The 27,391-nt window shown below is 46.3% G+C and overlaps 1 protein-coding gene across 1 annotated transcript; it reads left to right on the forward strand.

The window, feature by feature from the left end:
• Positions 1 to 7,845: 7,845 nt before the first annotated feature.
• Positions 7,846 to 14,545, forward strand: LOC144371248 (Fanconi anemia group A protein-like). Its single transcript, XM_078033658.1, has 9 exons — positions 7,846 to 7,940; positions 8,123 to 8,232; positions 8,432 to 8,525; positions 10,450 to 10,583; positions 10,703 to 10,798; positions 12,050 to 12,123; positions 13,116 to 13,228; positions 13,871 to 13,953; positions 14,432 to 14,545. The coding sequence occupies exons 1-9, from the start codon at positions 7,862 to 7,864 to the stop codon at positions 14,543 to 14,545; spliced, it is 897 nt and encodes a 298-aa protein (XP_077889784.1). The 5' UTR covers positions 7,846 to 7,861.
• The last annotated feature ends 12,846 nt before the right edge of the window (positions 14,546 to 27,391 follow it).

Below are 27,391 nucleotides of genomic sequence, written 5' to 3' on the forward strand. Positions count from 1 at the left end.
CTCCACAGAAAATCTTTATTGTCATGTTCCTCATGACTAAGACACCCAGGGTCACTGCAGGGGGACTGGGCTGCATTAAATAACCAGAGACAGAGATACCTTTTTCTTTGGGTCCGGTGATGGCTCCTCTGACCTTCGTGGTCCATGGGAAAGAAGAAAGGAGCAGATGCTGAACCCTTTTTACCGGAGAGAAGCCATCAAATGAGGCCAGGGGTCAGGTTTCAGGGGCTGAGTCTAGCTTGTGATGTCTGCTGTCAGGTTGACTGACATCTAGGAAGGCCACACCCAAAGGCAGAGCAAGAGAAAGGGACACACAAAGGGAGCTTCTATGGAATATTCTATCCCAAACAGAGCAAAGGGGTGGGATTACAAAGGAACAGGTGAGTGTAGCTCTACCCTAGGGTGTGCCTATCAGAAGACTGGCTTTGCTATCTGGGTGGGGTGGGGTGGGGGACTGAGTCACAAGTCCTGCACTCTGTGTCAGACTACAGTGGTCTTTCAGATCCCCGTGTTGCATCAGGACTGGAAGGCATGGTACCTCAATGTGGCTCCCCACAATTAAGCTTCTCCAGAAATCTTCGCCATAATTAATCTTCGGACTATCAGCAAAAGAACCTCTACGAAGGAGTTCAGAGTGGTTAAGCCTCCGGTTTCCTGTTGCTCTGACTTGTTTGGTCTTAGACCTGAAAGAGATCTGCACTCCAGTGCTGAACACCGCTTTGCTAGTTTTTCATCAACATTATGGACTCTCCAGTGTAGTAACGATGTAGATAATACTTTGTAGAAGTGTGATTGCAAATGCAAAGTCTGAGAGGAAAGACAGATCCTTTCATAAGACCTCCCCTGCACTGAGCTCCACAGAGGTGTTTACATTTCAAAGAGAAGAGGTTACCAACTGGGCTCCCTGGTAACAGCTAGCGGAAAGCGAAGGGGAGAAGCAGCTTTCCACTTCTCAGTGCTGTCCTTAAGAGCTAATCTGCCCAGAACAGTGAAAGGAAAAAAAAAGGAAGCTGCTTTTGTGTGAACTTCTTCAGAGTGAGAGCTTCTGAGCCCCTCCCCTGACATGCTGGGTATCAAGTTCTGGAACTGCCAGAATGTGGGGTTCAGGGGCACAAGAAAGCTGCTCTGTGAGTGCGGACAGCCGCTGCTTTCCACGGGGGGACAGCCTGGTCAGTTACCTCATGTTACTGACAATAAGTCTCTTGCATGAGATTCAGGGCGTGGCGTGGTTTTTGGACTTTGCGTGGACTCTGCAAGTCTCCTTTCACTTATGCCAGTGACTCAGATTAGGCTCTGCCATTGATCTTGATCTCTCTTTGGGGATCTGAGCTGCTCTGGGATCCTATACTCTGTCCTAGACCATCCTCACCTTGAACTCACCTTCCATCTCACTAAGTGCCCGCTAATTCAGATAAGTTCCCCTGCCTTTGATCAACTCAAATGACGTGCCAGTTCAGGAAGTGACCGTTGAATGTCCAGCACTCCTAGGGTTCCCATTCACAGGCACTCCCCAAAATTGATTGAGTCCATGGGCCCAAAAGCCCCCCCCCAGCAAAAGATCTCTTTCTGGGTCTCAGTTCTGTAAAGGATGATGGAAAAGCTCAACAAGCCAAAACAACCATTTACCTGTCTGAGATTTTATTAGCAGGACCATAGCAGTCAGTCGCAGAAGAGGAGGAAGGAGAGGGAGAGGGAGGGGAGAGAGGGAGGGAGAGAGAGAGAGAGAGAGAGAGAGAGAGAGAGAGAGAGAGAGAGAGGAAAGGAGAGAGGGGAGAGGGAAGAGAGGGGAGAGGTAGGAGTGAGGAGGGTGGAGAGAGAGGGGAGAGTAAGAGAGAGAAGGAGAGTAAGACTGTAAGAGTAAGAGAGCAAACACGAACAGGGTGTTGATATTTATGGGCTTAACGCAGGATGAGGAGGAGTAGGGCGAGTGGGCTGTTACTTCATTGGCTGAGAGTTCACACCACTTCAGGTATTGGAGGTGTGCCATTCAAAGTTCGCAGCACCGTTCACAGGGATTGGAGGTGATGGTTCATGCGCCTTCAGTGCATCATGGACCTGAGCTCCCGGAAGAGAAGCACTCCGGCACCATCTTTATCAACAAGTTCCTCCTTTGGCACAAAGCCCTGGTGCTGAGAACCTCGTGGGCCTTAGCCCCAGCTGCAGCCCTGAGGCAGTGAGGACTCCCAGAGTGGTCAGCTCTTCCTCGTTCAGTGTGAGAAGACATAGAGGGATGCCTGCGCTGCTCCCTACCAACTCTCTCTTGCCATGGGCGCATCCTCCTCTGCCATCCCCTTGAGTTGCCTTTCAGCAAATTTAGACTCACTCCGCTTTACCCCTGACTTAAAGGTGTGAAAACTAATTCACTCTGCAACCAGATTGGGCCTCTAGACCTTAGACAATGGTTCCAAATGGTCACTTAAGGCACTCTAGATCCCAACATTTTGAGGGACCTTTTTAACTTGTGAGGGCTTGGGAGATGAAAAGAAATCCCCCTCTGCTCCTCTTGTTCTCCAGCCCAGGTTCCACTGACTCTGGATACCCCCCCCTTCTCAACCTCAGGACCCTCCCGAAACCCCAGACTTTGACCCCACTGACGAGCCCCTCCCTACCACCCTCCACCTTCTCTGACCCCTCCCAGCCTCCCTCACCTACTTTCAGTCACCCTTTACTTGCTCTGGCTCTGGCACGGACCCCTCTACCCAGCTCACCCCTCTGCTTCCCCTCTGTGAAGTAGCAGGGTCACAGGGAGTTGTTCAGGTACCTGTCCATTCTCCCTTAGTGAACTCTCCCAAGTCAAAAGAAGGCTAGGGTCCTTCACCTCTCACCCTTCAGGGTACATTCAGGAATTCCAAGACCTAACCCAGTCACATGCTTTCCATTCCATGATGTTCCTAGGATCCCATCTGACACTCTCCTCCCTGAAGAACACAGGCGCATTCGGGAGCAGGCCAGAAATTATGCTGGGAAAGTCCACCAAACCTCCCCGTCTTACCCAATTGGCACAGAGGTAGTCCCTGATTGTGACTCCAACTGGGACTATAATTTGGCTGGAAGGATCACTGGTAGGAACCAATTCATTACCTGCCTCATGGCAGGACTAAGAAAATCAGCCCATAAAGCTATGAGGAACTCCAAGAGGTTATTCAGGACAAAAATGAATACCCCTCAGTATTCTTGGTCTGCATTACAAAGGCCCTTTTACAGTTCACCTACCCAACCCTGAAACCCCAGACAGGAGACAACTACTAATGACCCATTTCTTCTCCCAAAACTTCCCCGACATGAAGGCTAAACTCAAACACCTAGAGAGGGTACCCCTAACTCCTCAAGCAGAGCTTCTGGAAGTGGCTTGTAAGGTCTATAATGGGAGAGATGAGAAGAAATACCAGATGCTGGCCAAGGCCTTTCAACCTGCCCCAACCACTGGCACTTTGGCATCCCCACTCCCTAAAAGGCAGCCAGGGGGACCCCCTGACCCCTCCTTCAAATGTGGTCAAATGGGTCATGGGGTCAGAGTATGTCCGGATCTCTGAAAGCCTCCTGGGGCATGTTCCAAATGCCATCAGGAAGGCCACTTGCACCAAGAGGTGCAAGGCCACCCGGCTCTGATATCTTTCCAGTGGATCTTCTAGGTCTGGCAATGGATGATTGAGGAGGCCCAGGTCCCCTCACCCAATCACCACTTCTCAGGAGCCCAGGGTAACCATGGTGGGGGCAGGTAGTCCCGTCTCTTTCCTTTTGGACACTGGAGCCACATAAGTCCTAAAGGAGTTTTGGGGACCTACTTATGTGGTGAGCCACTCCAAATGCACACCCCTTTAAGTCCTGATGCACCACGGGGATCTGAAAATCCCTGTAGTCTGGCACGGTAGAGCCCTGACTTGTGACTCTTCCCTTGGTCAGATAACAAGGCATGGCCCTAGGAGTAGGCAGCACCCAGAGGTGTGGAGCTATACTCTCCCAATCCTTTGTAATCCTATCCCTTGCCTCATTTAAATGGCTTCTTTCCAATAAAAGTATTCAGCACGTCCTCCTCCTCACTCTTTTTCCACAGACCCTAAGTTCAGAGGAACCATCACAAGACCCAAATAAAAAGATATTTCTCTGTCTCTGTGTGATTATTTCGGGCCACCCAGTTCACTTGGAGTGATCCTGAGTGTTTAGTCTTGCAGTGTGACATACTTCTCTTTCTTGTTCTTCTATTGTCACGTTGAATGACTAGCATTTTCTTCCCGTGATTGGTAGAGGCTCTGTCGGTCACTTTTGTAGTGATCTGGTCACTTTCGTAGTGGCCCTAGATGCTGCCCCAATCCTTGTAGCAGCAGAATGTGTCTTCATGCTAGGTGTGCCTTCCTACAGCCCCATGGATCAACTATGCTCACCTGTTCCGTTGTGCTATTACCCCTTTGCCCTGTTTGGGATGGAAGTTTTCATGAAAATGCCCTTTGTGTGCTGTGTGCCCACTTCTCTTGCTCTGCCTTTGGGCGTGACCTTCCTAGATGTCAATCAACCTGCTGGCAGCAGACATTACAGCCCCCTGAAACCTGACTCCTGGCCTCATTTGAGTGGCTTCTCCTCAATAAAAGGGTCAGCATGTGCTCCTCTCTCTTTTCTGTGGACTCTTAAGGTCAGAGGAGTTGTCAAGGAACCCCCCCCCCCCAAAAAAAAGGCATCTCTGTCTCTTGTGTGGTTATTTCGTGCAGCCCAGTTCACCTGGAGTGACCCTGAGTGTTTTTGTCATGAGGAACTCGACAGAGGACCCTTGACCAGCCCCTACAAAGACCTTGGCTTCTCTGCATGCTCCAGGGCATTGCCCTCTCCCACTCCTTCCTGATTCCCACTGCCCAGTTCCTCTTAGGCAGGGATCTCCTAGCCAAAGTTCGGGCTTCCATTACCTTCACTCCTGAGTCTCAGCTCGCCTCCGGTACCCCCCTGCTAGTAGTCCAGACAAATTCCACGGATCCCTCTTACCCCGTGTCTGCATTAGAGATTCATTCCTCTATCTGGGACTTCCAAAAGCCCTCCACAGCCATCCATCACTCTCCCTTGATAATACATCTCAAGGACCTCACCTATTTTGCAGCAGGACCCCAATACTCACTTTCTCTCCAGAGCCTCAGGGGTCTCAAACCTTTTATCTTCTCCAGAAAGGCCTCTGTGCCAAACGAACTCCCCTTTCAATACACCCAACCTAGCAGTCAGGAAACCAGACACTGCAGACTCATACAGGATCTTGCTTCACAATACAGCCGTAATCCCCTGTTGTGCTCATATTTGGGACTCCCAAAAGACCACCAATCAACACCAGCAAAGAGGTGTTGATGGTGAGCTAGCTCCATCCTCCGCGTGCACACACAGCAACTAGTGATGCTGAGAGGCCCCGAGCCCAGGGTTTGCAGCAGTTTTATACATTCTTTGGAGAAGGCAGGGATCCCCACATACGTCATAGCATCTCTTAGCAAATCATCACACACTGTGGGGAAAATCAAATCACAGCTCTAAAACATGATTAGCACATTCACTGGCGGGAACAGGTTGGGTAGGGTGATTGGTTACTACAAAAGGGGTATTCATTTGAACTGATTGGTTTAAGCCAAGAGGGATGTTCATGCTGAATTACACATGGTTTCCCAACACCATAAACTACTGGGAGGGTCATCTGGCATCCCAGGTATTTCCATGTCTCATGCTGATGGGTGGCTGCTAGGGGGTTGCTATGGGTCCCCACCTAGCCTGACTGAGTCAGGGACACCTGGAGCAGCAGATCTCATTTGTAGATAAACCACTCAGCAGGGTGGGAATGTGCCTAGGAGTGCTTTGTGGGTCTTTCCAAGGACAAAGGTCATGTCCCTTTCCTTGGACAGGCTTTGCTCTGAGGTAGAGGCTGGTTTTTCACCCAATTCACCCAGGAGTTCCCAGCCCACATCCTGCCTCTCCACCATTCCCTCACACATCACTCATTTTTCGGTTTTGGATGCCTTCTTCTCCATTCCCTTACACCCCAATTCCAGAACATTTTCCTCTTCACCTGGACAGATCCAGACACTCACACCTCTACCCAGTTAACTTGGACTGTCCCACCCCAAGGATTTAGAGATAGTCCCCATCTATTTGGCCAAGCTCTTTCTAGGGATCTATCTTCCCTCTCACTCCCCCAATGTAAACTTATTCAACATGTAGATGACCTCCTCCTTTGCAGTCCCTCTTTACAGATCAGTCTAACTATAAGGCAACCCCCAGAGGACCTCTGACTTTGTGCATCTCCAAAACCTCAACTTTCAACCCTCCAAAGCTCCCCACTGATTCCTAAAGAAGACTCTTCTTGGAGAGAGGAGGCTACTACAAGGACTAACAGCCCCTGATGCCCAAGACAGAGACCTATGAGTCCTGATCAACTCCTCTCTCCCAGAGACTCTGCCCCCACCTAAAACCCTCCCTGATTCCCTTTACAGGAATGAATGTCTTCACCCCTAAGCAGCAGGAAGAAACTACAGAAGAAAGATCATCAGCCCTACCCCTGGTATCTAAAAAACAAAAAGGGAGGAATATTGACATCATATCAATATTGGCATCAGATTCACCATTTTAGGTTGGGAGCATTTTTATCTAAAGGCTTCAAAGTTTCGATTATGAAGCAATGATGCTTAACTTCCCATAAGAACATGTGTCTGCTAAACAATCAACCCACCCCTGCTTAAGCTCCTAAACAGCTTGTGACCAACCCTACCCGCTTCTGGCCCAACTCCTAAGAAGCTTTCCGTTTTGGACTTAAAAGATGCCAATCCCAGGACATTTACCTCTTCACCTGGACAGACCCAGACACTCACACCTCTACCCAGTTAACTTGGACTGTCCCACCCCAAGGATTTAGAGATAGTCCCCATCTCTTTGGCCAACGGCTGCTCTCCACCAAGGGACAAGCTTGCCAGTTTGCCCCAGGTCACCAACAGTGAATCTCTTGCACAAGATTCAGGTGTGTGGTGTGCTCTTTGGACTGTGGAAGACTGCGAGTGTCCTTTCAGATGGATTACAGCAAAAGCTTTGCCCTCTGAACCTGCCTACAGCCAAATAAATCTGTTTCCTGCTGTCTTCAGGTCTTTTCTCATCTGTCCCCACCACACTATGGAGATAGTTGGCTAATCTTTTTCTAGCATGCAGAAAGCGCAGTTGGTGTATTCTGTAACTCTCCCTTACAGAAAAAGGATGGATACACACTTCAGGTTGCCTGGGCCACTATTATAGGAAAAGACTATGATTGTTAGTTTTGGCATAAGCGATGGGGCCCTTTTTCCTTAGGTGACATTATGAGCTCCATTCTGCTCCCCTAACCTTCGAGTTAGGAGAGTCACGCCGTGGCACAAAAGCCCCTTGGGCCAGTTTTTCCAGAAATGAGAACTCAGCACAGCAACCCCGGGTAAGAGAAATGCAGAACCTGGTGTTGCAGGAGCTGGCCCGCCCTGCAGTGGAAGGCCCGGAGGTTTTCAGCATCTCGCGCTCTGGGTTTGTAGCGCCCGTCCTTTCCAGATCAGCTCTGGGTCCTTTTCGTCAGGAAAGACGCATTAGGGACGTCGCTGTTTCCTGGCAGGATGCCACTGTCAATCCGCACCGCCCATTGCCCCTTCCAGCTTCCAATCCCGGGTAACTTTTCTCTCGCGGCGTGAGCGCTGGACGCTGCTGCCACAACCTTTGGCCGCCAGCGCCTTTTTTCTGATGCCACTGCCAAGATGGCTGCGGCCCCAGGTTTCCGCCTTCGTGGGGTGTGGCCTGGGGACTTCAGCTCCGAAACACGCGAACCGGCCGCAGCCAATGAGAAGGCAGCGCGGGCTCAGCAAGGGAGCGCCTCCACGTCCTGGCGCTCACCATGGCAGGCTCTCCGCCTCCGGGAACAGCCGCGGGTTCCGATCCTCTGCGCCACCGGAGGTCCTGGGCCCAGCTGCTGGGTAGGTGGGCGGACCTACGCTGGCCCGCTCCCCTTCCCTGGGCGCTTTCCCACCGCGGCTGGGCGGCTCCCTCCGCTCGCTGGGCCCCGGCCACCCCGCGGGCGGTACGCCTCGTGTCTCCTGGGCCCGGGGCAGGAGCTCGCCGGTCTACGTCTGGAAACTGATTTTCTACTTTTCCTTAGCGGGAAGAGTCAAGAGGCAAAAATATAATCCGGAAAGGGGACAGAAACTGAAGAACTCGGCCGTGCAACTCCTGAGATGCCACCGGAGCCTGAGTGACCTTCTGCTTGAGGTGAGAGGAAGTAGGTGTGGCCTTGGCTCCCGGCTGCCTGGGGAGGAGAGCGGGGGCGTCTCGGTGGAGAGCACAGTTAGGGAGTGGGTTAGCGACTCTCCCCAGGCTGCGGTCAGTCAGTTCCACTTTAAAAGTCTCAGGCCGGCCCGGTAGGAGCCTCTGGGTTTTGACAGTGGTGCACGCCCTGCTTTGATCCTAGGTGGATGATCGACCCTGTGAAAAATTGTGCCTCGACAGATTGATTGCTTGTGACAGTGACAAGGCCTCCACGGATGGTTCTTGTTCCTTCATAGGTGAGTTACACTTGGATTCTTAATTCATGGAGTTAGAGGATTTGTTATTTTATGATTTGGTGTGGGCTTGTTTTGCTGCTGTGTTTAGAAACTGACTGAGTTGGGTAGGAACCAAGCTGATGTATGAAAGACCACAGTGTGTGCTACTCATCCACAGAGGTGCACAAGCAGAGGTTGCTGTGCTGGGAGTAGGCAGGAAGGCAGTTTGTTTCTAGGTGTGTGTCAGGGAGGAAGGAGGAGGGTAAGTGTGTTTCTAGGTGGCCACTTTCCTCCCAGTTTGTGATAGTGAGATAGGGAAGGCTCTGGAGGAGATAACAAAAAATGTGTTAGATTTCTTCTTGTCCTTCATAGTTTTTTATGTGACAGCTATTTTTGCAAATGGTGGAATTAACTGAATCACTAATTTGTTCTTAAGAGGTATAAAGGTAACCTTAGATAATAGGTCTGGCAGAAATTCTGATGCTGTGTGCCATTGGGAAGTGATCCTGATTTTCATTGCCATTACTGGTTTTGAATCTCACAGATGATGAGTCACAATTCCAGGGGCCAGGCATGGTTGTACATTCTTTTAAGGACTTTGGATGAGGCATGAGATCTTGTGCTGTTTATCCTTAATTACAGAAGTATGGACCCTCCACCCATTAGTAGTAGTAGTTGTTGTTTTTTATAACTTTATTTCTATTTATTTATTTATTTATTTATTTATTTATCTATCTATCTATCTATCTATCTATCTGGTGCTGAGGATCAAATCCAGGGCCTTGCACGTGTGAGGCGAGCACTCTACCGTTGAGCCATAACCCCAGCTCCCATCCATTAGTTTTTAAATTTGTTTTTCTTTTCTTTTTTTTAATATTTATTTTTTAGTGTACACAGGACCTTTATTTTATTTATTTATTTTTATGTGGTGCTGAGGATCGAACCCTGGGCCTTGCACGTGCTAGGCAAGTGCTTTACCGCTGAGCCACAACCCCAGCCCCTAAATTTGTTTTTTTGCTGAAGAGATGGCTACCATGCTTTAAAAATTAAATAAGTAAATAAGATAAATGCATCTTAAATGAAAATAAATTTTTCCCTGGCAACAAATAGTTGATTTCTAATACTCTACTGAAGCCTCTAAAATTATCGCATTTGCTCACTTCAAATATATGTGCTTTCAGAATCTTGAAGATAATGATCATGTACTAGAACTTTCTATTTCTTCTCATAAATTAGTTTTTGAAGCTAAGGAAGTGACTGCTTGTAGGTGTTACCTATTTCCAGGGTGCACAGCATTTCTCACTTCAAGTAAGGTAGACTAGAGACTGGTTGCTCAGGAGTAGCCTGGTGGCTGCCTGAGAGTCAGCATTGAGGTTCCTTCTGTTAGCCCTGCAGACTGACTCCACCTGTGGCCCTTGCTCCCACCAGGTGTGTGTGGCAGAGCATTGGGAAGCCCCTACCTATAAAGGCGGTGGGATGCTTCCATCCTACAGGCCATCTGGATGCTGAAGTAATCAGGAAGACAAACTGCTGCGCCCATGAACGCTTAGTGGCTGGGCACTTACCTAGCATGGGCGGCCTTGGGTTCCATCCCCAGCACCAGGAATAAAAGAAGAGAAAGGAGAAGAGTAGTTAAAAGAGCCTGCTGGGGTTCTCATTCGGTGGTGCTGGCTGAACGGTGGAGATAGAGCTCTTTGTGTAGCCATCAGCATATCTGCTCATCCTGCTTGCCTGTGCGTGTGCACAGCTCTGGGTTCTGAAATTACCTCTCATTGTAGTAGAGCTGCTTAGTCCATGAAAGTGTCTTATTTTGTGTATCATGTTTTTCCCTTTACATTTCTCCCCCTTTTGAAGACAGTTTTCTGTGTGCTGTGGCTTAAAAAGATATTTTAACTCAAATTGCTGATGTTTTCAGGAAAAGTTTGTTTTTTGTTTTGTCTTTAAGGCTCTGCTTTTCAGGATCAGGCCTTGAAGCTGGGGGTTCCTGTGGGGAACCTGTCAGCAAGGACAGTTGCCTGCAGTATGAAGATGGTCTGTGAGGAGCCTAGCCATCCCGTGCTGCTCAGCACTGAGCAAAGAGTGAGATGCCAGTTCCCCTAAGTGTCACATGTTGTTGCTCATGAGTTTGTGTGGAAATAGCACACTGCTGTAGTTTAGGTAGTCTGCCTATCTTCAAAAAAGATCTATTGGGCTTTCAGAAGAAACTGTCTTCCTTGCTTGAGATTGCTCAGTATTTTCTGGCACACTGCATGTTCTCCCACCTCTCCTTCTGCCAAGAAGTATGGAAAGCACAGGTAACAACCCCAAGTCTGGTCTTGTCCAGCAGTGCTCTGTTGATTTGGTTGGAGCCAGAACCCTGGGTTTTCTTGGGGATTCAGTTGAATATGTTGTTTAATGATAATGAAGTAAAAGTTCATCAGATGCTCCTGTGCTGGGAAGGAAGAGCCTCAGTCCTTTTGCCAGTGTCTGCCCATTGTTGGCAATCTATATTAGAAAACAGTGCATCCCAGAAACAGGGTGGTCTGCCTTCTTGGGTATATTATTATGAAGTCTTTTTCAGTGTAGTAGTAGAGTATTTAAATATACTAAAAGTATTTTTTTGAATAATTCAAACTCTGTAGGTTTACAGATATTTTTCATTTTGGTTTTTGGTACCAGGGATTAGAACCTAGGAGCATTTAAGTACTGATTTACATCCCTGGTCCTTTTTATTTTTTATCTTGAGACAGGGTCTTGCTAAGTTGCTGAGCCTGGCCTCAAGCTTCAGACCCTGCTGCCTCAGCCTCCCTAACCGCTAGGATTACAGATGTGTACCACTGCACCTGGCAGTTTACAGATTTTTTGAAGATTTGAAAGTGCTCAGTTACCATTTTGTGCTAACTGCCTGAGCAAGTGTATAAAAGGGAAGAAAGAGCCAAAGTGGTAACTTCCATCCTTTTATTCTGCTTATGATCCCTGTGCTCATTGCATCTAATTTAGGACAAGGCAATGACATGCACATGAAAACTGCATTGTGTAATCTTCAATTGTGCAGAGAAGGTGTGAGGAAATGCTTCTTGGCAGCTGAAAGTTGCCTGGAGGTTGGGGGAGGGGAGGGGATAGCAGGTGGTGGGGGACAAGATCAGCGTGGTCTGAGCAGGGTCCAGTGGAATGGTGTGAATGCCTGACCAGTCCAGGGGGGCTTCCCTGGGGGAGGCTCATGTGGAAAGGCCTGTGCCACGCATAAGAGTTTGACTGTCCCCAAAGCGATGAGGAGCCAGTAAAGGCATCTATGGAAGAGTTGGAGTACTAGGGATTAGAACCCAGGGGCATTTAACCACTGCGTTGCTGTGTTGGCTGCATGGAACCAGCTTGGGGTGGCTTGCAAGAGCCTAACAGGCAGCAGGTTAGACTGTGGGAACAGAGAGAAGCCCCAGGACAGCAGAAGAGCCTGAAGGGGGGTAGGAACGTGAGCCCAAAGTGAGGCCTCGGGCCATGCTTCAGTGGGCATGAAGTTGGCCTAGGCTGGGACACAGGCCCAGACTCATAGCACTCATTTTCCTCAGAACTCTCTCTTGCTTGAAGCTGTATGGAGTCTTCATGTGCAAAGTGTCGTGAGCCTACAAGAGCTGCTGGAAAGGTAGTGCACTAGTGAATCCGTGTTGCTTTGACATTGCTGTTTAGTATGAATTATTTACTTCCAAAAGCACCTGGAGAAGCAATTGCCTCATTGTTTAACGAGAACATTAGTTGTTATTGAAATCATGTGTGATTTTTTTCCACATCACCTGAAACCAAATGGTGGTGTGACAGTGGCTCACACTGATTAAAAAAGATCGTATCTTTTTCTTATTTCAAAAAAAGCCCGGGCTATGGGGTGGCTCAGTGTCCTCGAGCTGCCTGGAACCTGTGAGTTCCTGGGTTCTGTATGCAAAACTAAACAAAACCTCTAGATGAATTAAAGAGGAAAATGTCAATACATAAAAGGCAGCCCTGGGAGGACTTTTGTGATCTTGAAGTGGGAAGCCTAAACGTGACAGAGCCAGAAGCTATACAAGGGTAGTAAACTTTACTACATGAAGTTTAGTGTGCACCTAATATACCTTGAGATGAGTGGAAATGAAAATAGTCTTCCAGAATCTGTGGAACACAGCTAAGGAAATGTTTAGAGGGCAATCCATATTTGTAAAAGCCTATATTTCAAAAAAGAATGTTATCAATCTAGGCTTAACCTCAGAGACTAGAAAGAGAAGAGCAAGTTAAGCCAGATGGAGGGAGAAAGTAATAAGGGTTATAGCAGAAACCAGTGAAGTAGGAAACAAAGATATACAGAGAGTATGTGCAAAGGAGCTGGACATATCCCTTATGTGTCCCATCCCTGATCCCCACAGTGTTCAGTGCAGATAAGTGAACCATTTGAAATTGATTGTTTCTGGGTCATTTGCAGCCAGGAAAAACCCTGTACCTGGTCCCTGGACTTTTGGGGCAAAAATACTAGGCTTCACAGTGGAGTGAGGGTGGGGCAAAAAGACTAGGCTTCACAGTGGAGTGAGGGTTGCAGAAAATTGCCAAGTAAGGGGAGGCAGCCATGGGGTCAGGCAGACCCAGATCCACTGTGCGCTGTATCCCCAGCCATCCTGACTTGCGGGCCGTGGTGGCATGGCTCTTCAGGAACCTGCGCCTCCTGTGCCAGCAGATAGATACCTCCTGCCCATACCTGGACATCGCTAGGGCTGTGCTCTCTGGTATGTTCTTAGTTCCTGAGAAAAGTACCTTTGGGGCGCTGGGGTTGTGGCTCAGTGGTAGAATACCTGACATTCATGAGGCCACAGGTTTGATCCTCAGCACCACATAAAAATAAAACAAAGATATAATGTCCATCTGAAAGTAAAAAGTAAATATTAAAAAAAAGTTCCCTCGGCCAGTGGGAAGCCGAGCATTCGCTATGCCTGTGAGCGTGGGGCCCAGCAAGTTCTTGGTGTCCTGAATTTGCTTTTAGCCTCAGCAGTTGGAGGGGGTTGGCAGAGGCTGCATTTTCCATTAGTGGCCAGCTCTGTCTGCTCTGTGAGCCTTGGTTGCCTGCATTGCTTGGGATCCTCCCTTGCAAAAAGCTCCTTCCTGGTGGGATGAGCTGCATGTCCTGTATTTGCTGTGGGGGGACCATCCATGAGCCATCCCTTGAGATCTACTTCTTTGCATTAAGAGAAAAAGCTCTTAATATAAATTTGATGTATGCTAAGTACTTCCAATATAGAGTGAGGGAAAGTCTGGCTTGGTGAGTGCATGTATGTTGATAGGAATGGGGCTGGGTGGCCCTAGGGATCTGTGTGAGTCACAGCTGCTTGGAGACCATATGTGTGTAAGTACTTTGGTTTGTGGTTTTCCAGATTTTGTGGAGCTGTTGGTTTCACAGGGATTTCAAGAAAACTCAGATCTGAGAAGAGTGGAGGAGACTGGAACAATGTCCCAGGTAGGAAGGACAGCAGAGCAGGGAGCTGCCCGACTCAGCCTCCTAGCAGCAGTGGGCTGGGGCCTGAGGAGCAGGCCCCACCAGGTCTTGGCTCCTTTTGGAACTCCTGGGCTAGTGGCTGCCATTTGTTCTGTGTCCACACTTGTAAGTTTTGTGTAAGGAAATCATTTTCTGCGAAGTGACCACTGAGGGTGTCCTGAGTTTCCAGAGGTCTCCAGGGCAGGGGTCTTCACAGAAGCACAGGTCTATCCTGGCAGGACAGGAGGGGAGGGGGTACAGCCAGAGTGGGGGCAGTGGGTCCTGGCCTAGACCTCGCGGGGGCATGCCTGGGTGTCATGGTGGGCAGCGTTGGGGGATTTCTAGGTTTGTGAAGGAATTTTGGAGGTGCTCTTCTTTGTAGAGGTGACAGGTGTGTCTAGTGCGAGTGCGTGACTACCCAGACACTGCCGAGTGACAGCCCTGTGCTCTGTTCTGACAGGTGGCTGCTGAGGTGCTGCAGAGCATGCTCTCATGTAAGTCGGTGGCCCCTGCAGCTGGGAATGCGTGGCTGCTCAGGAGCCGTCCCAGCTTTCCGGCCTTGCCCTGGCAGTAGCTGGCCGGCGTGGTGCTGCAGAGCCCTGTTCAGTGTGGCTGCACAGTCAGCTCCAGGGCTGCACAGTGGTGCAGCTCACTGCTGCATCAGCAGCCTGCTTGTTGTGAGGAGCTGGGGACCCAGTTCAGTGGCAGAGCACTTCTAGCTTATGCCAGGCCCTGGATTTTATCCCCAGAACCACAAAAGAAAACAAAAAGCTGGCAGGCCTCGGTGTCCTGAGGGTATGTGGCTGGCTGGCTGGACCTAGTGCCATGGGATTTAAGGGCCTGCAGAGTCCTGAGACTCAGAAATTGACCCCTTGTTCCAGAGCACTTGAGGGTGGGTGCTGACAGACTGTTAATGCCTGCTAAGTGCTGCTTCTTTCCTGTGTTGTCAGTGACACTTTGGCTGCTGGCCTTCAGGAGGAGTCCTCCGATCACAGGGTGGTGAGCTGCTGGTATGTGGGCAATTTGGGGAAGGGTCCATGCTCATAGGGAGGCCAGGGGCAGAAGCCTTTGAGTGGAGGCCTTCCCATGGTATTGAAACCCTTCTAGGGTAGCAACCCCTGGTCCAGGGCACCACTCTCTTCTTCATCTTCTGAGAGCCAGTAGGAGACCCACCCCATACTCCTGCTTCTGGAGTCCCTCAGGAAATGGGGCCTGGTAGTTGCTCCTCTCCCTCCTGATGTGAGCTGAGCCCCATGGCTTCCTCCTCTCTTTGCCCTCAGACCCTACCACAGAGCTTCCCAGAACATGCTGCTGCTGTTGGTCCTCCCGTGTGGCCAGCCCCGCACTGCTCTCTGGGTCCTGCTCAGATCTGCCGTTGTCAGGCTTGGTCAGGGTGGCCTTCTCTTTCCAGAGCTCCGTAGACTCACAGAGTTGAGCGTGGGAGGTGGGGGTCAGGATGTGCTTCAGTGCACAGTGGGTCAGGGCCTTGAGGGTGGTATCCAAAGAGGCCAGGTAGAGGCCCCCATATTTCCAAGTCTTCTCAGTCTTTTTTGAGAGAGAGAGAGAGAGAGAGAGAGAGAGAGAGAGAGAGAGAGAGAGAGAGAATTTTTTAAATATTTATTGTTTAGTTTTTGGCGGACCCAACATCTTTGTTTGTGTGTGGTACTGAGGATCGAACCCCGGGCCACACACATGCCAGGCGAGCACGCTACCGCTTGAGCCACATCCCCAGCCCTCTTCTCAGTCTTTTAATTGTTTTGCTCTTGATTTTTATCTCTTAAAAGGGGCTTGATGTGCTGAATGAATCAGTGTTTCTGTTGTAGTGGTTAAAACACCATTTAGTTATTGAGTTACATGTGATGGTAGAGTGTACTTTGACATACTATGTGTACTCACATAAGAACACTGGGAGGTTATGTTCAATTCATCCTACTGTCTTTCCCGTCCCCTTCCCTTCCCCTCACTCTTCTGTCAAATCCAGTGAACCTCCACCGCCTCCACCACCCACATTGTGAGTCAGCATCTGAATATCAGAGAGAACATTCTGCCTTTAATTTTTGGGTTTGGCTTATTTCACTTAGCATGATACATTCCATCCATTTCCTGGCAAATGCCATAATCTCATTCTTTATGGCTGAGTTCTATTGTGTATATGTGCCACATTTTCTTTATGCATTCATAAAGGGCACCTAGGTTGATGGCATAGCTTAGCCATTGTGAATTGAGTTGCTATGAACATTGATGAGGCCATGTTGCTATAGTATGCTGATGTTAAGTCCTTTTGGGTACAAAATTAGGAGTGCACCACGTTATTTGTGTGTGTGTATATGTGTGTGTGCGTATGTGTGTGTGTTAGTCTGCCCAAGCTACCAGAGCAAATATAGTGGACTGTGTGGCTTAGCAGACATTTTCTCACAGTTCTGGGTCTAAGCTGGAGTTTGAGGGCCAGCAGGTCTGGCTTCTTGTGAGGACACTCTCTGTGACCCTGTAATGAGGCCCTGTCTGTGCACCTCAGGTAGGCTCCCCACTGAGCTAGGCTGGCAGGTCCGGCCCAGACGGCCTGTTGGGCCAGATCTCTGAGACAAGCTTCCTGAGTCGGGTGGCTTTCTGTGCTGTTTCTCCTCATGTCTGTGTTTGGCTGTTGTACTTTAAGTTCAGACATTCTCTCATGGGAATGGCCAGGCTCCCGCTGGCCCGGCTGCAGTGTGCTCTGTGGAGAAGGCTGGCAGGGGTAGGACTTAACTGCTGGCCCCTTGGTTCTTGACCCCTCGCTGCCATGGCTGTGGGTGCCTTACCCGTGTTGGGGAGTCTTGCACAGTGGCAGGCGGACCCCAGCCTAGGGACATCTGCCCCATGCTCCTTCCCTGCTCTCTCAGAGTTGTTGGCTCTAACAAGAGCACAGCTGCCACAGCCACCTCACATGCCGGGTGCTATGCCCTGGTCTGCTCCTGGTGGCTGAGGCCTCCTGGCTGCCCATTGCTGCTCAGTTATGGCCCATCCTCCTTATCTGCTTCTCGCCTCCAGCCTGCCTCTGCACTCTTAGCTCCTCACTGCTTCATTTCTGTCTTGATAAGATCATTTTCTTTGGATTACACTCAAAGCCTAGAGCTTGCCAGGTGCAGTGGCCACACCTGTGATTGTAGGGACTCGGGAGGTTGAGGCAGGAGAATGCAAGTTCAAGACCAACCTGGGCAACTTAGATCCTGTCGTAAAATAAAAAATAAAAAGGACTGGGGGGTGTAGTCAGTGGTAGAGCACCCCTGGTTTCTATTCCTTGTATCAAAAGAAGAAATAAAAAACAAAAACCCTTGCAGCTTAATGGCCTGACCAAGAAAGCGCTTTTAAGGATAAAGAAAGGAATTCCTGCGAGACCCACAGTGCGTGGACTGGGCCTGAAGGGGCGGCCTTCCCTCCTGAGAGTCTCCCTCTGCTGTGCTCAGGCTTGGCGTGTTCCAGGCTCTCCCGTGTGGTGGGGTTTCTGAAGATGCGCTGAAGAGGTTCTCAGCCACACCCTGACCCAGGTTCTCACTCACAGCCCTGTACTGAAAGGTAGGCCCAGCACCTTGGCCCCTGTGCACTCTGAGGCAGCTCCCTGGGCCCTGATGGATTCGTGGCTCTGTCCTCTACAGGAACTTGAGCCCTGAGGGTACAGCTTAATGCTCTGAGTAACCCTAACCCTAAACCCTAAACCCTAAACCGTAACCCTAAACCCTAAACCCTAACCCTGAGCCACAACCCCAGCCCTGAGAAAGTCTTATGAGAGAATTATGGAAACTGTAGCTCTAATAAGAAAATGAGATTTTGATGGAGAATAGGAATGTCAAGTCTAATGGCCAGGGAAAGACAGGGACTGCTTACCATAATTCACTGTAACCAGTAGTTACAAACATCCATGGTGTATACCTTCACGATTGCACTGATTGCCTTCTGTTGTCTGTTTGGAGTCTACCCAATTAAAATACATATATATTTTAATATTTGTATTCCTAGGCCTGGCAGTCTCAGTGCTGAAAAACTGTTAAATGATGATTTGAAGTTAAAACATTTGAACAAAATTTCTAAGACTAATATTTTTTTTCCAATGCATTAATCAGAGAGGGGGAACTCTTCTTATAGGTGCATTATGGGTTTGCTTTGTAATTATAAATAATATTCTAGGTGTCAGTTCTAGACAGATGTTGGTAAGACTTATTCCTATTTTGACTTAGCCCCAAAGCAACTATTGAGCCCCTCATTACTTGTATTTTCTCTAGAATAGTCATTTTTAAGGGAATGATTATAATAAACACAGGAGGAGAGATTTCAGAAATCTTATAAATATGTTTTCTCATTCAGGAATAGAAAATAATAGTTTCCCAAAGTTGGATTTCCCAGGGTCTTCCTCCCAGCTCTTTGGGCCCAAGGTGAACACAGACCCTCCCTCAGACTTCCAACATTATTGTTATGCCACCTTTTTGCTTCAGGTCCTTCCCACTGAGTCTAAAAACTTAACCTCTTTCCAAAGCACCATGTTTGGGATGAGACAGTCAGGAATATGATAAAAATTCCCTAATTTCATATCTCTAGCAAAAGTTACTGAACTAATACTGTCTTATGAGACCATGCATCAAGTGCTTTAATCCTTCCCATTGCTCTGTGGAGGTGCTGATGCCCTACTATGTGTTGAGAAGATAGAAGCCAGGAGTGTTCAGTAACATGCCCTGGGCCCTGGTGAGAGCAGACATTTGAACTGTGTCTTCTTATTTCCAAGTCCAGGACTCATGTGCCTTCTCTGGATCTTCATTCTTATCTATGGTATGGAAATGGCACCTACTCAAAGGTTGAAGGATTCAATTAATGTTTCAAGAGTCATGGATTCTGGCTCATAATGGTGGCTCAGTTGGTGGGTGGTTATATTATTCCATTTCTCATGCCTCACAGAGACAGTTCGACCTACAAAAACTGTTCTTGGGTGCCATGCCTTAATCACATTCGTATACCCCACAGATGGCATAGTAAGTACTTGTTAGACAATTTGTATATTTTCAGATACTCGCCCACTGTGGACTTGGAGGAAGGAGGGTCAGTGAACACAGATATTGTAGCATTTTTCACCCCAAAAGCTGAGTGTGATTTCGGTGTTGCTATATACTTTACATGGTATAGTAATATGTTCTTGATCAAAAAGTTTGACTAAGATGCATTAGAAATTACATCTTCAGTGCACTAGAGGAGCTTATTGGTTATAAGAACCCTGCAGTAAATCTTTCTGTAATGTAAATATAATTCATTTGTTTTTATAAATTCAGAATGTTTTACATTCTTAAATCTGGCACATGTACTCATGAAAATGACACTGTTAAATATTATGGTTGTGAAATGCATAAATAAGAGATTTATTCCTAGTGCAGCCAGGTTCCAGTGACAGGGGATTTATGTACTGTGGGCCGATTACTATAACCACAGAAACCTCTAGATCTGCATTTTGTCTTACTTGGCTTGCATGTAATTTCTTATTTAAAAAAATAAAGAGCGGAAACTCTGTACATAACAGCTCATTATTATGAAGAAAAATTGCAAAGATGAAGTGCTATTAAAAAAAAAGCCTAACTATTTAATTTGTCCTACTGAGTTCTCAGTAAATGAATTATAAGTGGGTCTCTTTTCACTGATAAACTAATATTCCTGAAAAGGCTTGTCTCCTAAATCATAATCTAACCCTTATATAATACATGAGGGGGATTTGAAGAATTATCCTAGCCTGCTTTGAAACTGGGATGCAATAAAATTGTCCCTGTAGTTCTCCATTAATTGCAGCAGATCTCATGCTGGCCTGAGCCGGCTCCACCACAACAGGGTGTGTCTGCTTCCAGACACAGCAGCTGGACAAGTCTCAGCATGCCACAAGCTCCTGACCTGGTGGGCTGCTCTCTTTCTGCCCTGTCCTCCTGGATTCTGCTGTGTCAACAGTCGGGCCCTCCCTGTGGCCTGAATCCTTCTGTCCTCATCTACCACCCCATGCTGTGTCTCTCCAGTGCTGATGGCCCCACTGGGCTGCTCACAGGCTGGACACTCAGTTCGGCAGGTTTGGGGAGATGGCACCTCTTTTGTCCTGTTCTCCCCCCTCACAGGCTCCTTCCCCACTTGGTGGCCCAGTTGGTCTGCCCATGTTCATCTTCCACTCCAGTGAACACTGATTTTCCTTATAGGTGGCCCCAGTGCCTAGCCTATTTGAGAAAGTTCATAGCTGTTGTACTTTCCCGCTGCCCTCCTTCCCCCACCAAAAAATGCTGCCTTCTCCCTTCCCATTATGAATCCTACTAGGCTGAGGTAGACCCTCTGACACCCATCACTCAATGTCACACCTCAGCTCTCGTCTCTGAAGTGTTCTGTCCAAACTCAATGGCTGACCTCTTAGCAAGGAAGGTTCCCAAAAGTTGGACGGAGAAGCTGGGTTTCCATTTCCTCTCCATTTTCATTTCAGCTACACCTGAAGGGTTTGTAGCTCTTCACCTCTTTCTGCTTTTCCTCAGGTAGTTGTTTTATCTGCATGCACCTCTTTTCCTAGACATGCTGTAGCCCCCATTTCCCTTAGTTACTTTTGTAGGCATCAGCCTCTGTTCAGAAAGCAGACTGCCATGGTAGCCAGCAGCTATGGGATCACCTGATTTCCTTCCCAGTGAGTGCATGAGGCCAGGGTGTTTGAGAGGAGCATCAACAAATCGGCAGCTGACAGCAGCAGGCTAAGCTCAAATCAACTTTGCCCTGTTTGGGTGTCCAGGGCTTAGGGAGGTCAGTCAGTGCCTGGACCTGCCACAGACCAGGTCGGGATTTTGCTCGTGGTGGTGGTGGTGGATGACTGTGCCTGGCCCTCTTCTCTCTGGTGGGGGTATACCTGGGGTCCTTTCGGTTGTAGCAGGGCTGCTCAGAGCCTTCACTACACAGAGTGCAGTGCCTGCCAGGCCTGTGGATGCAGATCCTTCTCTTCCAGAGCTTTCTAGATCATCTGTTCCCAGGCCACATTTTGGGGAATCTCATTTCTTCTCATATTTGCATTTTAAAATATAAATATGGCAAAATTGAAACTTTTCTACAAATAAAACATCAAATAAAAGCTTCTCATTAGTATGTCCTGTCATGTTTGCATACAAAGATGTTAACAATGGTTTGTTGTAAACACTTGTGTGGAAGGAAGAGTCCTCATTCTAGGTGCCATCCAGTTCCCTTGCACATAAGATTTTCTGGACACATTTTCATGGTGAGCAACTCTGGAGAGACTGCCTTGCTTTCTTATTGTCTGCAGTGAGGAGACTGTTTATTCTCTTGTATGCAGAAAAAAATTTCAGGTTCAAGAGAAATGGCTTCTTTCTCAAGGCCATTGAAAATATATTTTCATCCTATAAATTACAAATGAATGTTTCTCCCTAAATAGCTCAATAAAATGAATATTATTTAGGGTAAAGGTTGACCAGAAAAAAATTGAAATAATGAAACATAAAATGAAATCTTACATATAATCCTAATGTCAATTTTTATGAACATAATGCACATCAAAACAGCTCATACTGATGAACCAGAGCTGGTCTGTTTGAAGTGAGGATAGCCAGTCCCTTGCTGCAATCCAAGATCCTAAAGTGACTATTCAAATAGATGCCTGCTTAGGCCTCTGGCCCAGTGGTCACTTTGAAAAGTACAGGTTCAGTATGACCAGGTGGTGTCCACCTCTAATCCCAGTGACTGGGAGGCTGAGGCAAGAGGATTGGACGTTTCAAGGCCAGCTTCCACAGCTTGGTGAGACCCTCACAAATTATTGAGACCCTATCTCAAAAAAGGACTGGGGTTTAGCTCAGCAGTAGAGTGCCCTGGGTTCCATCTGTGCTACCAAAAAAAAAAAAAAGCTCTGGTTCTAGGATATAATGACCAGCCAGAACCAACTAGAATGGTTAAAGTTTTTTTTTTTTTCATTACAACCCATTTTATTTGTCCTCACGTCAGAATTTATAGGTTGGATTAATTTCCAGGTTTAAGGCAATAATACAGAGCACAGAACAAGACTTTTTACTTTATTTACTGGAGGATGTAAACCACCAGTTGATTGACATCCTTGGGTGGTCTCTATCAGTTTTCTCCTTGGTAACTGCCTGACTGGAGTCCATGCCTGTGCACAGTGTGAGGGAGCAGTCTCCAGCCACCTTCGCTGCAATCCTTACTCAAGTTTGAACTTAGGCTGAGAAGGTGGTGAGGCTGTGGTCCTCTGGCTCTTAATTAGAACCTGTACTTCATCAAACTGTCCTGACCCTGGTTATTGATGTGCAGGTAGAATTTGCCTCTACGTAACTTCAAGGCAACACCAGCTGTGCTCTGGCAAGTCTGCTGTGTCCACCGCACTCTCCAATGCCACCTCTCCTCTCCTCCCCTTGATGATGTTCTTATTCACACTTAACAGCTTGACTCACATGCCAGGAATGATGTCAGCCACAAAAAAGGGGGGGCCCTTTTTTTGTTTCATCACAAAGTATTGTTCCAGACAGTTACCCTAGAACCCAAATTATCATCTTTGGGAAAGGAGCAGAAGCCCCATCACTTGAAGCAATGGGTAAAAGGGAAGAAATTCCCTTCTTTAATAATAATCAGGGAAATGTGAAAATTTTGTTCATTTTAAAAAGGTACATTAAAAAAGGTTAGTCTGACCATATGTTTCACATCTTTCAAAAAATTTTTAAAGTACTTTTGTAAATAAAAAAAATAAGTGCTGGAGTGTGGCTTGGTGGTAAAACTAGCATGCAGGAGACCCCAAGTTTCATCCCAGCACTGAAGAAGAAAGAGAAGGAAGAATACAATGTATTGCTAAGAAAATTCAAGTAATACCAAGAAGTAACAAATGAAAAGTAACATTCTCTGCTTCTCCAGCTACTACCCCAGGAGGACTCCCCAACATTAACCACTCCTGGCCTTCCACTATGGGGTCCTCCTCCAGATGAGCCTGAAGTCCAAGCCTGTTGGATGCTGCTGTGGTACAGGTGATCTGCCCAAGGTGCCTTCCAGCTGAGCCCTTGCTACCCATGACTGGTCACCCAGGCTGTCCCCTTCATTTGTGCTGGACTCTCCTCTCACCCTCTGTGCCTGAAGTTTGCCTGCATCCTGTCTTGGTTGGATGGTAGACCCTTTTGTTGTTGTTGTTTATGTGTAATTTCACTCTAGGATTTCCCTTTGACGACTGCTGGACTGTCAGAATGTACGCCCTGGTGTGGGAGGCTTTTCTTTGGCGGAGTCTCTCTCTCTCCACGTCATTACTTTGGCATCTCATTGTCTAGCTCTCTGAAGTTGGAGCCCTCCTGAGCTATTGGTTTAGTCTGGAATCTTTACATGCACTTAGGCCAGCAATTCCAACCAATGTCAACTTAACCACCAAGCCACATTCTCAGACTTTTTTATTTTATTTTTGAGGCAGGGTCTTGCTAAGTTGTTAATGGCCTCACTAAGTTGCTGAGGCTGGCTTGGAGCTTGTGATCCTCCTGCCTCAACTTTCTGAGTTGTCGGGATAACAGATGGCACCTGAGCTCCTGGCCCAATGTCAATTTTCTACACTCTGCAAGTTTAATATTGTTGAACTCTAAACTCAGGTAATCTCTAGTGATGTGTCATTTTGCTAACAGGCAGTTAGTTACATAACCTCTGAAACCACACAACACACCAGAAATAGAATTTAATACTCCTCTGACAAATAACCCATTATTTACTTTTACTTTTGTAAATAGTATTGATAATCTTTATTTTTCCTCTTTCCAACAATTAACCAGACTCTAGATGTTTCAGAACTAGAAATTTGGGATCTTGCTCTGAAAAAAAACTTGCTTTTTGCCACCTCATTTTACTGGGTTTTCCCCCAGTGCTTATTCTATGCTGTGCTTAGAAGAGAGGGTAGGTAGATGGCAAGCCACCTGAGGTCCTTGCCTCCTGGTGGGCAGGCCAGCATGCTTCTGAATGAATGATTGTATTTCTTCTTGTATCTTCTGGGCAGTCAGTGTGCCAAACTCATGTAAATTGATAGCTTGATATTTTGCTACAGTTCCACTGATAATGATTTTTTAAATAGATTTTCTACTTAGTCACTTAGAATGACCCTATGTCCAGAAAGTCGTATAACTGTATTTCCTTCTATGCTTGATACCTCCATGGTTATTTTTTAAGAATTTTTTTTCATTGTAGTTGAACATGATACCTTTATTTTATTTATTCATTTATTTTTTATGTGATGCAAAGGATCGAATCCAATGCCTCACATGTGCTAGGCGAACACTCTACTGCTGAGCCACAGCCATGGCCCCTCCATGGTTATTTTTTTAAAAACTGAGGCATAATTGCATATAATAGAGAACCCTTTTCAGTGCTGAGTTCTTTGATACTAACCACTATCTTATTCAGGGTATGGAACAGTTCCATCACCCCAGAATTCCCTAGTGCCCTTTGCAGTCAGTCTCTCTCACTACTATCAACCCCATCAGTTTTAGAGTTTGGCTCTTCAAGAGTGTCAAATAAATAGCATGAATATGACTATTTGCTGCATATCTGGCTTTGTCAGTAGCTTAATGCATGTGAGATTCCCCCAAGTTATGCGTGTTAGTAGTTCTTACCTTTCATTGCCAAGTGGCCTACCCAGAGTATATGTACTGCAGTTGTTCATCCATTCACTCATATAAGGATGTTGGGGTGGTTATGGATAAAGCTGTTGGAAGCATTTGTGCAGGGGTTTGTGGGTGAATATAAGCATTCATTTCACTTGGGTAAAATCCATGGATGGGAGTGTTGGGTAGAATTATCTCAGTTTTAATTATAGCTCAGAGATGGAACATTCTCTACAAAACTCTCCTTTCTGGAATTTCAGTCAATACACATAGTATTGGCTATCACTCATAATGTGGAGAAATATCTGGTGATTGTTTATTCTGTTTTTCAAGCAAGATGGAAAACAGTTGTTATACAGAATAGTGGAAATGGGGATACCTAATACATTGAAATCTCTTCAATGTCTCTGATCTCCATTTTCCAACCAAAATGAGTCTCTGAGTGCTATTAAGGAAGAGTAGAGTGTTTCAATAAGCAATTAATTGTCTAATTCCTGTTTTTCCACTTGGCTCAGTAACTTACCTATGATGTGGTGGTGTTTTCATGTTAGTTAACTATTTAATGCATTTGATTCCCCATTGGTAGATAAAAGAGCTTTCATCATCGTGTACAAGATCTTTAGACCAAATGTGGTCTAAGAATACCAGGTGGTTGTGAGGACAGAACTGAAACATCAGGAGGGAAGGACTTGTTTAGATGAGCAAAGGCCGCTAGGGACAGCAGTGGCTGTCATGGCTCATCCTGCTTTGCACCAGCAGGAAAGAAAGAGACTGGAGAGAGAATGGCTGAGGCATTGAAGTAAGAAGCTTTTGCTTCTTCTGCAATTATGTCCAAGTCCAAAATAAGAAGTAATCAGAGAACCACCATTGGACCCAGCTGTCCCATTCTTTGGTCTATACTCAAAGGACTTAAAAACAGAATACTAGGGCTGGGATTGTGGCTCAGTGGTAGAGCACTTACCTACCGTGACTGAGGCACTGGGTTTGATCCACAGCACCACATAAAGATTAAAAATAAATAAATAAAAGTATTGTGTCTATCTACAACTTTTTTAAAAAAATATACTACAATGATGCAGCCACATCAATGTTTATAGCTAAATCGTGGAACCAACCTAGATGCCCTTCAATAGATGAATGGACAAAGAAACTGTGGTGTATATATGAAATATTACTCAGCATTAAAAGAGAATAAAATCATGGCATTTGCAGGTTAATGGATGGAATAGGAGAATATCATGCTAAGTGAATTAAGCCAATCTCAAACAAAAGCTGAATGTTCTCTCTGATAAGTGGATGCTGATCTATAATGGAGGCATGGGAGGAATGGAGGAACTTTGGATAATGCAAAGGGGAGGGAAGGAAAGGGAGGGGGCAGGGGGGTCGGAAAAATGGTGGAATGAGATGGACATCATTACCTTAAGTACATGTATGAAGACACAAATGGTGTAACTCTACTTTGTGTATAACCAGAGATATGAAAAATTGTGCGATCTATATGTATACTATGAAATACATTCTGCTGTCATGTGTAACTACTTATAATAGATAAAAAATATTAAAAATAAAAAGTAATCAGAGCAATGTGAGTGTTTAGCTTTCATCTACAGTTCTTTTCCTGAGGAAAGACCACTGTACCTTTGTGTTATCAAAATCTGAGAGATTTAGAGCTTTGTTTATTTAGATTCATCCCACTTGGGGTTTTGTTTTATATGAAAATGGATTGATTGTGCTAACAGGTCATCAGTTCACATGGCTCAGCATTCATGAATCTCTGGATAGCTACCATTCCCTCCTTCCCACCCCACACATCAGGGTCCTCTCCTACTTGACAAGCAAAGCTGCCCATTTCTGTGATCCCTTCTAAAGTTGTTTTATGCATGAACAAGTAAATATGTACAAATGTTCCTTGTCTCCCCCTTTCTCCCAAATGGTGCAGTATGCAGCTAAAGAAAAAGAAAAGAGGCACTTTTGAGCAGTGGGAGTCTAAACCAGACAAATTGATTCATGTGCAATAATAAATTAATTCTGAAAAGAATGAAAAGGAGGGACACTTGCCTGCACCTGACATGTGCTTATGTGAATGATCTTCAGCACCTTATTAAAGGAAAAGCCATTTTCCTATTGTTGAAATTAAATTGTTCATAAGCTTTTTTTTGTTGTAAACAGTATTGCATTTAATAAGTCATTTCCCATCTGCAGGTGTATCTCTGGGCCAATGTGTTTTTAAAGTGGTTTTGGTGTTTCCAAGTGGTTCTTATAACATTTTAGGGTCTCCTCAGCAACATATGAGAATACCTGGCCTCCTACCCTCAACACAGAATGATCACACTTTTTGATTTTTGTTTTAATTAATGTTTCTCATATTTTTTTGTTGAGATTGAACATTTTTTCACAGGTTTAAGAACAATTTTCATTTCCTTTTCTGTGAACTCTGTATTCAAGTCATTTACCCTATTGTGGTCTCGATAAGCTGCGGAGGCCAGCCTCAAACTTTCTTTTCTTATTTTACACATTTTATCAGGCATGGGAACTAAATTTTACCAGTTGTCTTTTATCTATAGAGATGATTATATAATTTTTCTCTTGATAGCTATTAATACAGTGAGTTGTAGTAATAGTTTCCCTCAAAATTGATCTCTGTAAGCCACTTGGTTATGGATTTCTTAACTATTCTTTAAAGTTGCCATTGGATTGTATTTACTAATGTTTAAGACTTTACATTTTTGTTTATAAGTCAGAATACTGTAATATGTATATTTTTCTCTATATATGGATAGTGTCTTACTCTGGTATCATTGTTACAATTTTTATTT

The sequence above is a fragment of the Ictidomys tridecemlineatus genome, chromosome 16 (assembly GCF_052094955.1).
Source record: "Ictidomys tridecemlineatus isolate mIctTri1 chromosome 16, mIctTri1.hap1, whole genome shotgun sequence".
Taxonomy (NCBI): domain Eukaryota; kingdom Metazoa; phylum Chordata; class Mammalia; order Rodentia; family Sciuridae; genus Ictidomys; species Ictidomys tridecemlineatus.

What these genes read in the sequence shown, in the direction of transcription:
- LOC144371248 (XM_078033658.1), top strand. Translation starts at nt 7,862, where the DNA reads ATGGCAGGCTCTCCGCCTCCGGGAACAGCCGCGGGTTCCGATCCTCTG. An exon ending in TGAGTGACCTTCTGCTTGAG is followed by an intron (nt 8,233 to 8,431) that starts GTGAGAGGAAGT and finishes CTTTGATCCTAG; the next exon opens with GTGGATGATCGACCCTGTGA. An exon ending in CGCTAGGGCTGTGCTCTCTG is followed by an intron (nt 13,229 to 13,870) that starts GTATGTTCTTAG and finishes GTGGTTTTCCAG; the next exon opens with ATTTTGTGGAGCTGTTGGTT.